Here is a 13,484-nt window from a genome sequence, read left to right as displayed (position 1 = left end):
AGGTGTGTCCTATGGACTCAGGCCTTTGGAGCCCAGCCCAGGCCTACCTTTGGAGGGGTGGCTGATGGGGACCCTGACAAATGACCAGTGGGGCTGCACCTACTTCACACCAGGCTCTCTTCTGGATCTCTGGAGGTCCAGAGCCTATGGAGGGGATTTGTCACACTGGGATATGGCCTTGCCCACTCCTCTGTTCAAACCCAAATAGGCCCTTCTTCCTGCTTCACGCAGGATGCCCAGAACATCCTTGTGTGCTCCCTGGTGCCTGGTGGGGTGGAGGTGTGGGGTAGGCCGCATACAGCTGACAGCAGCAGAGGTCTGCTAACCGAACAAAGGGTCCAGAATTGACCTTTGCAGCCCCATTTACAAGAGACTGGTGGTCACCTCTTGTCCTCTGTTGGTTCATTAATTTTGATAAATAGGCCATCCTTCCATCCTGAGACAGTAACAGAGAAAACCAGGTGTGAGACATACGGAAACTCTTGATACCGTCTTCATGTGAACTCTCTAAATTTGAAACTCTTACAAAATTTAAAAGTTTATTATAAAAAGCACAGGAGAAGATTTAGGTTAAATTGTTTTTCCAAATAGTTGCTCAATTTCCTAGCACCTTTTACTGAGCGGTAAAAATTGATCTGTCCACCTGTTCCTTATGCACCGAATTCTTATTTTGTGCACTCTGGGCGATTATGTGCTCTTAGCTGGGGTATGCTTTCAAGTGCAGACCTCATTCCCATTGCTTATTTATAAAATCCTCCTAACCACCGTGTCCTGTTTCCCCTCAGACAAATGGAAAGTATCAATTTTATTGACACTTTTTAGAAAAGATTTTATTTATTTACTCATGAGACACACACACACACACACAGAGAGAGAGAGAGAGAGAGAGAGAGAGAGAGAGAGAGGCAGAGACACAGGCAGAGGGAGAAGCAGGCTCCATGCACCGGGAGCCTGACGCGGGACTCGATCCCGGGTCTCCAGGATCCCGCCCTGGGCTGAAGGTAGCGCTAAACCGCTGAGCCACTGGGGCTGCCCTTTTACTGACATTTTATTTGGAAATGTACCAAACCCATGTTTTTATTTTGGGCAAGAGTCACTTATTTGTGTTCTTTCTTTCCACTCAAGAATATGGCATGCTGCTCCGTTTATTCAGGCCATGCTTTCGCTTTTCATAATTGTGTCATTTTCTTAGTCTATAGACGTCTGTTATTTCTGATGGTTACTCCTGGTGACCAGCGTTGTTGCTATGGGGCCACATGCTTTTCTTCTGGGTTTTGTTGATTTTTGTGTCTCCGGTGTCTGGGAACCAGGCATTTTCTGATCAGTTTGTTCTGAGCTTTTCTGTTGTCTCTCTTGGATGTTTTTGGTCACATTATCACACTGTCTGCGGACTTTAATTTGGTTTATTCCCCCCATGCGGTGGCCAGGCCTTGCAGACAGGTGGTCAGCAACAGTGTGCTCCTGGGCTCCTGGGCGCCTCTTATGTCACAGACCGTGCGTCTAGGACTCTATTGCATTAAGGAAATAGGCTTTTGTTTCACAACTGTTGGTCTTGATTTATTGTTGCAACATTTCATGTTACTGGAACTTCCTAATGGATTAAAACCATATGGGTGTTTTCTAAATAAAGCTTGTTATCAAAAAAACCCCACAGTGTCCTCAAAGGGAAAGGATGGTGTGGAGCTGGCAGGAGCACCAGGCACGTTCAGGGCAAGGGGCTGGAGAGGACGGGCAGGCGGTCCTGGCAGGGAGGCCACATGGGGAGGTACAGCTTCCAGGCTGGTGCCTGGGTTCAAATCCTGCCTCTTCTGAGCCTGGCACAGTCCCTCTGGCCTCCACAGCTGCCCCCCGCCCCGGGGTGCAACCTGCCAAGGTCCCAAGTCCCACCTGCTCCTCCTCCTGGGCCCCTGCGAGATGCACAGTGACCCCTGCACCTGCACCATCCTCCCAGCCAGGCGGCTCTGGAGGCCCCCTCCCTCCTGGGGGATGCAAGCCCGGAGGACAGAGTAGGCCTGGGTCATGTGAGGTCGCAGCACAAGGCACAGGCCCGGCCCGGCAGGAGTTCACCAAATGTTTATTGAATACAGATCACAGGAAAGACAGGGGTGCTCTCCAAATGTGGGAGATAAAGAGTATTCTTGGCCATTGGGTTTATTTTTTTATTTTTTATTTTTTAAATTTTTATTTACCTATGATAGTCACAGAGAGAGGGAGAGAGAGGCAGAGACACAGGCAGAGGGAGAAACAGGCTCCATGCACCGGGAGCCCGACGTGGGATTCGATCCCGGGTTTTCAGGATCGCGCCCTGGGTCAAAGGCAGGCGCCAAACCGCTGCGCCACCCAGGGATCCCGGCCATTGGGTTTAAGTGCATGAACAGGAGTGTTGAAGGCACACAGCTGGCGGCCACCTTCGTGTGGGAGACGTGGTAGGCTTGTCGCTCGTTCGGTGGGCTCTTCTTCCTCATTTTCCTCAGGCCTCAGGGCATGGCATGGGGGCGAGGGCCCTGGGGGTCCCGGGCCCCTTCCTCCAGGGCAGGACTCCAGCGCCGGCCCGGGCGGCGGCTCACACCAGGGGGATGGGGTAGGAGGCGCAGGCGGCCAGGCCACACATGTTCTTCCCACGCTCGATGAGGAAGTACCTGGGCAGACAGAGCGAGCTGGGGACGGGCTGGGGCTGCCTCACGGCGGACCTTCCTAGGATGCTGTAGCACGAGCTCTGACTCCAGGGGCGATGGCCTGGCTTGCTGAACACCCAGGAAACCCCTGACCTGACCTGACTGACGGGCTTTCCCTTCCCTCCCTGTGGCTACCACGTTGCGTCCATCCCACTTCCCTACAACTTCCCGACTTGGCCCTCAGCTAGTTACTTCATCATCACCGGGACCCTGAGGGCACACAGTCTGATGGCGGACACCCCGGCACCCGGTTCCAGCCTCCTCCCCAGGACGGGCGCTCATGGTCTGAGGCACGCCTGTGGCCCAGGTTCTTCCAACCTGCCCTCCCAGCCGTGGCACCGTGCTGAGCCGTGCCAGCCCCCGGCCAGACCCTCCAGGGACAAGGGAACCTCATGTCTGGCACAGGATCCTTCCGTTGTGGGGGCCAGGGCAGGAGGGGGCTGCGTGGGGGCATCTTAGCCTCAGGCTCCTGCCCTGGCCTGCCCTGGGGCTCAGCTGGCCAGGTGACCTGCCCCTGCCCCGGCTCTGAAGCCACGTGTGTCCTTGAGGGAGAAGCCCCGCCGCCCCCCGCCAGCCAGGCCCCCAGACTCCAGCGGTGGCGCCCCTCCCAGTGCCCTGCCCAAAGTGGCTCACCCGTTCATGCCCCACTGGGGGCCCCAGGAGTTCTTCACGATCCAGTAGGGTATTCCGTTCTGCTCTCCGTACCCAACAGCCAGGACTGCGTGGTTCACTTTATCTGGAGTTTTATGACAGGAAGTGCTGGAAAAGGAAAAGAAAGGCTTGAACCCACGGGAAAGATGACAGCAGCTGTCTGATGCCACTGGCCCCACAGAGCAGCGGTTCCAGGCACGGCCGATAGGAATCAATCGGCCCCGTTGCTGCAGGACATCAGCCTCAGGAAGCCACGTCTGGCAGGGAGCAAATAGGAGGGGTCAGCGCCGCGGGCACAGGGTCCCAGGTGGGGGCAACATGCCCAAGGCCACAAACCCCCCGTGTGGCTGCGGTGGGTAGTGGGTCCAATGGGCAGCACAGCTGTGTTTCTCTGGGAAATGGGTTCAGAGAATGGAGGCCCAGATCACCAGGGTCCCCTGCCCAGTGGACTCTGGACCACAGGGGGACACAGGAGCAGCAGAAAGTGGCATGGCCAGAGAGTGCTTCACAGGGGGACTCTGACTCCGCATGGAGGATGGACTGGTGGCGGGGTCTGGGGCAGCGCGAGGCCAGGGAGGACATGGATCGGAGTCTCCGCAGGGCCACGACATCGGACGGTGGGATGGTCCTGGGCCCCATTCCAGGTTGCTGGGGGAGCTCCCAGCCCAGCATCCTGAGAGCAGCTACGTGCCCACCCCCCACTACCCTCAAACTGAAGGCAGCTCCTGGGCTGATGGACAGTGCGTTGCCCTTGGCCTGGGTCTGCCCTCCCCATTCCCACCCCAAGAGCCGCAGACACCCACAGCTGGTGTCGTGCAAGTGTGGCCAGGCTCAGAGCTGGTCCCCGAGGCCTGCCTGTGGGGAGCCCTTGGCTCACCTGGAGTAGATGCCTTTCCTGTACATCATGAAGTCGCTGGTGACCTCGAAGGCAAAGCTCACGGGGTTGTACAGGGCGACCGCCTCTACCATCGCCTGCTCGTCATTCTGTGGACACACAGTCTCTGTCACCTCTCTGCCCCCCTCTGGCTGGCTTTCTGCCCCGAGGTAGAGATGGGGTTCCGGGGCAGTGCAGGCATCTTGCATTAGACTGAGAAGCCACCAAGGGGCTGGCTGCCCCCTCCTCACAGCAGATAGCGGGGTTGTGCCAGAACAGCCAGGCTCCTTTGGGTTATTTGGCTTACGGGTCCCTCCTCTGACACCCTGACTCTCCTGTGACCTCCCTCCCCTTTGCTGGTGGGGTCTGCGGGTCATCTCTCTTTCTAGGGAACGCCCCACCTTAGAGTAGAGGCCACGGTGCAGGTATACAGCTCATTGGGCCCCCCTCACCCATTTGCTGCGGTCCCCCTACATGCCCCTGTGACTCTCCCTGCCCTGCCCCCAGCACCTCTGCCCCCACAAAGCCAGCAAAATTGGCCACTCCGATCCCCTGCCTGCATCCTGGAGTGAAGCCAGCCACATGGGGTGCAGCCCCGCCTACGCCAATAGCCACACCACGTGGGAGACACCAACTCCACACTTTGGGGTTGTTTGTTACTAACAACAGTAACAAACATAACCTAACAGTCATCCTCCAACTTGCATTCAATCGCTTACACACACGCTGATGTCACACATTCACACTCTGCTCCTCAGGATGGGGATTCCCGCTTGCATTTTACAAAGGAGAAAACAGACCAGACCAGAGTCCCGCACAGACCCAGGTCAGAGCCCGAGCGTCTGGTGCTTGTCTCACCCACCTCCCACCTGCTGCCACCACTGTGGCTGGGATGCCCCGATAATGGAGACTGTCCAGTCAAAGTGATCTGCCGCCAGGAGAGGCTGCCCTGCTGTGCCCGCTGGCCAGTGGACAGCAGTGGACGCTGGCCTCCTCACGAGAACACGCTGCCCGTTGCAGAGAAGGGCCGGTACTCACAATGGTGATGTTGGCTACATCCTTCACGAAAGCAATGGCTTTGCTGGGCTGGTACTTGCAGACACCATCCTGTTCAGGGCAGCACGAGTTAGGGGGATTGGCCCAGGCTGAGGGTTAGGACCACCCCCCCATGCCATGCCATTTGATAATGTCTGCAGAGCTAAAGCTCTGAGTGCCAGGGGATCATGGGGTCACTTAAAAGAGGGTCAGGGGCATCCTTGTTCTCAAGGAGCTCATAGGAGCCCAGCACTGCTTTGGCAGAGGTGGGCCTATGGGAGCCTGGGGGACCTGGGGAGAACTGGAGGTGAGCATGAGCTGCCTGGCAGGGGAAAGAGGTGCTAGTGCACAGACATTCCCGGACACAAGGCAGGTGCAGAGGCAGGTCACGCGGAGGAAAGAGCAAGCACAGAAGGTGGGGATGGCAAGAGGCACGATGCGGTGTTTGGGAACCAGCAAGTGGCTGGGCTGGAGCCCAAGGTTTACGAGAGATGAGACAACAGGTGAGAGGGCAGGCCCCCAACAGCCTCTGAAGCATCCTGCATAAGGCAGGTGAGTGGTCAGAGCCAGGTCCGAGAGCCCACTTGGCAGCCCCAGAAGAGCTGGATGATGGAGACGGAGACATGGGTGAACCCACAGAACAGTTGTGGGGTCCCGATGGTTGGGAGGCAGAACTTGAGTGAGGGTCTGTGGTGGGAATCACCCTCAGACAGCCTACCAGTGGCCAGCAGGTTTCGGGGGGCTGGTGTTGCTTATTGGTGAGCGGAAATGCAGGCAGAGCCACAGGTCTGGGGGAAAGATGGCCGTGGGCAGAGAGGGTGCAGGTGCCAGAGAGTGTGGTCAGCCTGAGACTGACCCCATGGGCTGTGCTGCTGGACGGGAAGGACAGCGGAGGTGGGCGCCCTGGTATACTCAGTGTGTGTGGGGGACCCAGGAGATTGGGAGCAGCAGGTGGGCAGGGCTTGGTGGATGCAGATGACTCTGGTAGGAGGGGCCAGGCTACAGCTCAAGGGCGTGGGGTTCCCCCCCCCCCCCCCCCCCGTCCTGGTGCTCTCTGAGGCTGAAGGGGATGGCGCTGGCCAGTCCCGCTGGCCAAGACTATGAAGCTGTGGCAGCCCCCAGTTACCTGGCCCTTGTAGGGGTAGCTGTCTTCACCCATGATGCCCTTGTTGTAGCGGATGTACTCGAACGCCTGGCTGGGGAGCCCCCTGCGGGAAGCACACACAGGGCTGCCCACCTGGACTGGCCCAGCCCTGGCCCCACGCTCCTCAGACCCAGGAAGCACACGTCAGGGGAACAGGATGCTCTCAGATGCTGCAGGGACCCCAGGCCAGCCCCCTCTGGGGTAAGGGACCTGCCCAGCTCTGGGTATCCATCACCATCATGCCCCCTGGGCCCCCGCCAGCAGGTGCTCTAGAAATAGGACTTCCTGACCACTCCCATCAAGCCCATGTGGCCGATGTTGTCATTGAGAGCTGGGAGCCACTCATGGCCGTCCAGCCACAGCTCCCAGCACCCCCACACCCTGTCCCCTCTGCTCCTGACCCTGGCACTAGTCACCCCCTGACCCACAGCACACTATTTTGGGTCTAGAACATCAGCTAGAACATCAGCTCTGTATGCTCTGTTGGCTGCGTGTCCCCAGGGCCCAGCCACATGTAAGTGCTCAGTCACACATGTGGAGTGCGTGAAAACATGAACCAGAGCACAGGGAGCCCCCCCTTACACATGGAGCCCAAGGATGTCCCTCCCCAGAACTGGGCCACGAGGGGGAAGAGCCAGGCTGGACGCATGCATGCCTAGGACAGTGGCCATGGACACTAGACACACGAGCAAATAAACCCCTGATGACGATGTTAAGGACCGGCCAAGGAGACAGGAGCAGTAAAGGAGACACAGCCATCAGCAGGAGCACTTTTACCACTTCTGATGGCCAGGTGGGGCTGCTCGGATCTTTAACTGTGTGGAAGGGCCAGGCGGACACCTGGCCGTGGCTGCGGGGGCTGCTGAGGCCACCTGCACTGTGGTGAGGCCGGGGGGACACCCTGGATGGAGGGCAGATTTCGGAAGCAGAGTGGCCTGGGCTTGGGTCACGCTCTGTCACATTCTGGCTGCAGGACCTGAGGGTGACCATCTCCTTTGTGACACTGGGACGGGGCAGTGGCTGGCACATGCTATACCCGACAGAAGCGATCTGCGGGGCAGGAGAAGGACCCCGGGAGGGCCTGTCGGTCAGGGACGTACCCTTGGCAGCCGTGATTGTTGAAGTTCTGGGCACAGTCCACCAGCTGCTGCTCTGCCTGGAGGGACACACAGCGTGGTGAGCAGGGTAGAGACCACCGGAGGCTCTGGCCCGGGGTGCTGAGCCTTCCCCGCAGCACACCCCTGTGGCCCCATCAGCCCCATGTCCAGATGCCCCAGACGTCAAGCTGCCAAGGCAGGGACCAGCAGCTGGCACATGGAGGGAGGGGCTTAGCCGCTGGGACCAAGCAGGGGGGTGAGGGTGCTGCCCATTGGTGCACACAGCTGGGAGGCGCACATGCCTGCAGTGGCGAGTGGGAGCGGGAGGGGACAGCCCTGCTGGGGACCCTCACCCACCCTCATCCCTTGCTGTGAGCTCAGCAGCTGGACACATGGGCCCTGGCCCTGCCCTTGGGGAAGACAGCCAGGCAGCTCGGGCCGGACTGGCTCCTAGAAGCCTGCCTCCCAGGCTCTGCTCTCCAAAGGCCGCAGGTGGCCTCAGTCATTCTAGAACGTGTGTTCAGTTTCACAGGCTGAATGACCACGAGGGGGAGGTGCCTGATGACCAGTGGAAACAGCATCTACACCGAAGCTCTAAAGGAGCCTGATGGCATACCTGGCCCTCTCTGTCAGGCCTCAGGGCAAAGCCGTGACCTCAGCAGGTGACCCCGGGGGCGGGCTGCTTACCAAAGAGAGCAACTTCCCACTTTTGATGGCGATGGCGGACTCCAGGGCTCCGGTGGTGGAGAAGGTCCAGCAGCTGCCACAGCCGCCCTAGAGAGGCCGGGACAGAGGTTGGGGGTCGGTAACAAGAACACCAGGACGCAGGCCCGAGAAAAGTGGGCTCCCATCCATGTGGACCATCAGGCCCTACGCGGCCAAGGTCGTCTGGGTTAACAGGTGACAGGACTGAGGCCCATAATGGAGCAGGAGCCACCGACCACCAGCATCTTCCCAGCCCCGGCTCCTTGCACACCAAGCCCACTGCCCTGCAAGGGTGACCCCCATCTTGTGATCTTCTGCTTTCCTTCTACGTCTGAACCTCACACGGGCTCTTCTTCTCTCCACGGTGTCTGAGCAGGACTCACCCACATCCTGTTTCCAGAACCTTCTCTACCACCACTCTACCTCCAACCTCATTCCACTCACAGTCCTAACAAACTAACTCCTCATGCCCTCACCTCCATTGAGCCCAGACACCTGACTGCCGGGCTGCCGCGCCCACCCACCCCCTGCCCTCCACAGTCACCAGCAGCCCCTGAACTTGCCAGAGCCTGCTGCCCACCTGCCCATTCACATCCCAGCAAGCACAGCTGTGCGAGCCAGGGGGTCAGCTCCCACCTCTCCACCTCCACCCCGTTGGTCATCTGAGATGGCCCACCCATCTTGTCTCTCCCTCCACAGGTGGTTCTACCTCTCGACTCTCGACTCTCTCTCACATCCAGCCCCTGCCCTGCCCTCAGGAGGTTGGTGTTGTCCTGGAGGGCCCCCTGGTCCCTTCCTCCCACATCCTCCTGTCAGTACGGGGGTGACCCCGTCTGAGGCTGTCTGGCTGAGGGAGGCAGAAACCTGGCATGCAGCCCCCTGTGCTCCCATCTACCTGGACGCTGGGCCAGCCCTCAGCCTTGGTTTGCTCCTCTGTGACCCGAGAAGCATGCGGGGCTGCCGAGCTAACGTCAGATTCTGCTGCTGTGTCTGCATCTGCACGGTGGCCATAGCCACCACCTTGCTCCAGCCCTGCACCTGGTGGCCCAGGCTCCCCAGTGGCCCAGGCTCCCCAGAAGGCCCTGGAACATTCCTGACAGACCTCCCTGCCCCAACAAGTGAGCACAGTCAGGCTTCTACACAGAAAACTCATGGCTTTAAATTGTCATGGGATTCTTGGTGTGCCTGGGCAGCCCAGTTGATTACATGTCTGACTCTTGATTTCGGCTCAGATTGTGATCTCAGGGTCCGAGGACTGAGTACCATGTTGGGCTCTGCACTCTGCAGGGAGCCTGCTTCTCCCTCTCCCTCTGACCCTCCCCCTGCTCGTGCTCTCTCTTTTTCTCAAATAAATAAATTAATTAATTAATAAAATCTTAAAAAAAAAAAAAAAACCTGTCATGGGATTCTCAGTCTAAAAACTGGCTCTGGGGGGTGGAGGGCTTTGCTCTGTGGCTCCCAGGGGCAGCAGCGAACGTCCAGAGTGCCAGCTCCAGGAGCCCCAGGCCTGAGAGGATAGGAAGCTGTGGAGAAAACGTTTCCCAGGGAGCGTTTTGATACGAAAGCCAGTGTTTGCAGGAGGGAAGCTTGCACCTTGCATTTTCTGAAGGGGAAAGCATGGCCTCTTTCTGGAAAGGCAGCTGCTGTGACTTCCAGGGGAGGGACACAGTGGGCAGAGGGGAGACTCTCCAGAACAGAGCCAGCCCCCAGGCCGTAGCTTTGTGGGTGTAGAAAGCAGGACACACACTCCCTGCCAGGAGGCCAGTGTCATTTGGAAGGCTGGCGTCACCCTGCTCGCTAAGCACCTGCTATCCTCCAGCCGGAGGGGCTGGGCCAGGCCTTGCATGAGGTGGGAGGAATGGGGCCCTGTGTCCCATCTCTGAAGGGCACAGAGAACTGCTGCTTCGGGTGACTCTGTGGGAGCCCTGGGGCCACTGAGGAGCTCTGGGCAGGGGGTACAGGGGGACATCAGTCCAACCAAGAGGGACTGCCCCCTCCTCCAGAGCAGCCTGTGGAGGTAGGGAGCTCACAGCCTTGCAGAGGAAGGCAGCTGGAGGCCGACAAGAAACAGAGTTGGGGAGACACTTGCCAGTTTGGGGTTCTGAGTTTCTCTTCCTGCTGTTTTGTCTGTGAATGTGGCTATGTTTTGGGGAAGGATGGGGGATGGCCACACATACCTGATTTTTCACCGGTGACACGAACTTTCCTTTTTTCCGCCAGTCCACAAAAGGGGGGTAGGGACCTGTCCCCCGGAGGTAGTTACCTTTGGTGGCTGAGCAATTCTGGAATGACCAAACACAATTCTTTCAGGGGAACAGAAAATTTTTTTGATGGAAATGTGTGCAAGTAAAACAATCACCAAGAGAATGACTATTACTGTAGCAACATCCCGCCCCAACCCGTTGGGGCCTAATGCTCAATGACATGACCCGGGTGGGGGAGTGAGGTCCTGGGAGCCAGATTTCACAAGTAATAACACAGTTCATCCAGTTAAATTTTAACTTCACATGAACGATGAGTAACTATAGCGAAAGTATGTCCCGCACAGTACTTAGGACATATTCACGCTAAAATACCCTATGTTATCTACCTGAGATTCAGTTTTAATTGTGCATCTGTATTTTCTCTGGCAACCCTAAGTTTGGGGCACACACAGCTAAGGCTGTGTGCATGGCTTGAGCAGCTGCTGGGAGCCACCTGAGGCCCCAGGAAGCTGCACTCCTCCCCCCACGCCCCGGAGCTGGGTAGGCTCGAGTCCGGCTGGAAGTTGGCAGACTCTGAACTTATTCCAAAGGTCTGAGTGGAAAGAGTCGGCTTGGGTCACAATGACTAACACCCACCTGAGGCTCCGACCAGAGATACTTGTGTTTTATTTCAGCAAAGTTCATGTCTGAAAACTGGTTCAGCCCCACTGAAAAAGAGAAGGAAAAACAAAAAAATCCAAAGAGGCGCTTACTAAGGCACTGATTAAGAAACAGAAACATTACCAGCCCCAGTTAAACTGTGTGCTATTTCCAGCTGCAGCGACTGGCACCTCTGTAGGTTTTAAATGTAATTATCATTGATCAGAGCAAGGTCAACGCTCCATGTGCTTCAGAACCACCTGAGAGGGGCATCCCTGGGTGGCTCAGTGGTTTAGCGCCTGCCTTTGGCCCAGGGTGTGATCCTGGGGTCCTGGGACCAAGTCCCGTGTCAGGCTTCCAGCATGGAACCTGCTTCTCCCTCTGCCTGTGTCTCTACCTCTCTCTCTCTATGTCTATCATGAATAAATAAGTGAAATCTAAAAAAAAAAAAAAAAAAAAAATTTTTTTTAAATTTTAAGTAGGCTCCATGCCCACCATGGGGCTTGAGCTCACGACCCTGAGATGAAGAAGCTCAACGTCTGACCAACTGAGCCAGCCAGGGGCCCTGTAAATATCATTTTATATTTATTTATTTATTTATTTATTTATTTATTATTTATTTATTTATTTATTTATTGTAAATATCATTTTTATTTTATTTATTTTTTTTAATTTTAATTTTATTTTTTTTTTTTGTAAATATCATTTTATAAAAAGATGCCACATCCTTCTTTTAAAGCTAGTCAAGGGAATCTGCATACAGTCTGAGTTAATGCCCGCCGTCAGTAATGAAACATACCATCCTTTTATGCAACAAGGACAAGAAGCCTACATCAAAATTATGTTTACTTCCTGTGACTCACGCATCTCTGAACATTATATAAATTTATTCTGGATTGAATTCCAGTATTCAATCCAGAATAAATCCTCACCATCAACACCCCAACTGATCAAAATATTTCAAATATATTATATACATTGTGAAAAGTAATTGTTAAACATAAAAAATAAACCTGTATCAGAAATGCATCCTTAGGAGCACCTGGCTGGCTCAGGGGGTTAAGCTTACAGCTCTTGGTTTAGGCTCATGTCCTGATCTCACGGGATGGATGTCCTCGTTGGCCTCCATGCTCAGTGGGAAGTCTGCTTGGGGTTCTCTCCTTCTCCCCGTGTCCCCCTACCCTGGGCATGCGCAAGTTCTCTCTCAAATAAATAAATAAATAAATCTTAAAAAAAAAAAAAAAAGAAATGCATCTCTTAATGAGATCAACAGGATTTTTTTAAGTACCCCCCCCCCCCATGGATTTATAGATTCATGGGTGAGTATTTCCTATTTTTTTAATGGGTCAGTATTAATTCTGGTCTTTTTAATTTTTTCTAAGATACTTCTTTATTTCTTTTTAAGTTGTTTTTTATTTCTAAATTTTATTTATTTATGATAGTCACACAGAGAGAGAGAGAGAGGCAGAGACACAGGCAGAGGGAGAAGCAGGCTCCATGCACCGGGAGCCCGATGTGGGACTCGATCGCGGGTCTCCAGGATCGTGCTCTGGGCCAAAGGCAGGCGCCAAACCACTGCGCCACCCAGGGATCCCTGGTCTTTTTATTTTTTTAAAAGATTTTATTTGTGAAAGAGAGAGCAAGTGCACACAAGTGGGGTGGGGGGCAGAGGGAGAGGGAGAAGCAGACCCCCACTCTCGCTGAGCAGGGAGCCAGATGTGGGCTGGATTCCAGGACCCTGGGATCAAGACATGAGCTGAGGGCAGAGCTTCACCAACAGAGGCCCCCAGGCGCCCCAATCTTTGTTTTTTTATAGGTCAAAAGACTAAGAAATCCTGCTAAATAAGCAGATTACTAATTACTTATTGCTTCCGGCAATGGAAGGCAAGGTTTCTCAATTTCTATGCCCCAATCACCTGACCATCTAAGACTTCATCAGCTGATACCTTGGTGAGGTCCTGTCTTCTTCAATTTCAGTTTCCTTGAGGAACTGGCAACAGTTTTGAGGAAGATTTGTTACCATCCGTTTTTTTGCTGCCTCTGATGTGTTCATGACCAGAGGTTCAGATTGAGGACAAATGAGAGGTGCAGACTGGCTTTAGCAAAGAGGATGTCTGGGAGTGGAGGGGCTGGACCCTAACCCCGTACGTGCACCCATATCTGTTGGGGTTTTTGCTCCTCCAGGGACCTCCCCCTCCCCCGGCGGAAGACGATGCTCAGCAGTCTAACTTCCCTTGTGGGTCACACACCTCCCTATTCTAGAAACCGAGCTAGAGTCACTTTCCACGGGAAAGAAACACCGATTTCTCCACTACAATCCTGCAAAGGGTTTTGGAAGATTCCAGTCCTGGTCACCGGGTCCTGCTACAGTTGGTGGCTACAGAGGAGATGGGCCTCCACTCAGCAGGATTTCAAGCAGGACAGAGTTCAGGACAACTGGCCAGCTTTCCCCTCTGGGAT

The 13,484-nt window shown here is 55.3% G+C and overlaps 1 protein-coding gene across 1 annotated transcript; it reads right to left on the bottom strand.

Annotated features, from left to right (window-relative positions):
- Window positions 1–2,058: 2,058 nt before the first annotated feature.
- CTSH (cathepsin H) lies at window positions 2,059–11,338 on the bottom strand. Its single transcript, XM_041753546.1, has 9 exons — window positions 11,022–11,338; window positions 10,359–10,463; window positions 8,164–8,250; window positions 7,480–7,535; window positions 6,362–6,443; window positions 5,239–5,307; window positions 4,204–4,310; window positions 3,309–3,434; window positions 2,059–2,639 (listed from the first exon to the last, which is right to left on the bottom strand). The coding sequence occupies exons 1-9, from the start codon at window positions 11,163–11,165 to the stop codon at window positions 2,564–2,566; spliced, it is 852 nt and encodes a 283-aa protein (XP_041609480.1). The 5' UTR covers window positions 11,166–11,338; the 3' UTR covers window positions 2,059–2,563.
- Between the last annotated feature and the right edge of the window lie 2,146 nt (window positions 11,339–13,484).

The sequence above is a fragment of the Vulpes lagopus genome, chromosome 4, assembly GCF_018345385.1.
Source record: "Vulpes lagopus strain Blue_001 chromosome 4, ASM1834538v1, whole genome shotgun sequence".
Classification (NCBI taxonomy): Eukaryota; Metazoa; Chordata; class Mammalia; order Carnivora; family Canidae; genus Vulpes; species Vulpes lagopus.
This window is presented reverse-complemented; position numbering and strand designations above follow the sequence as displayed.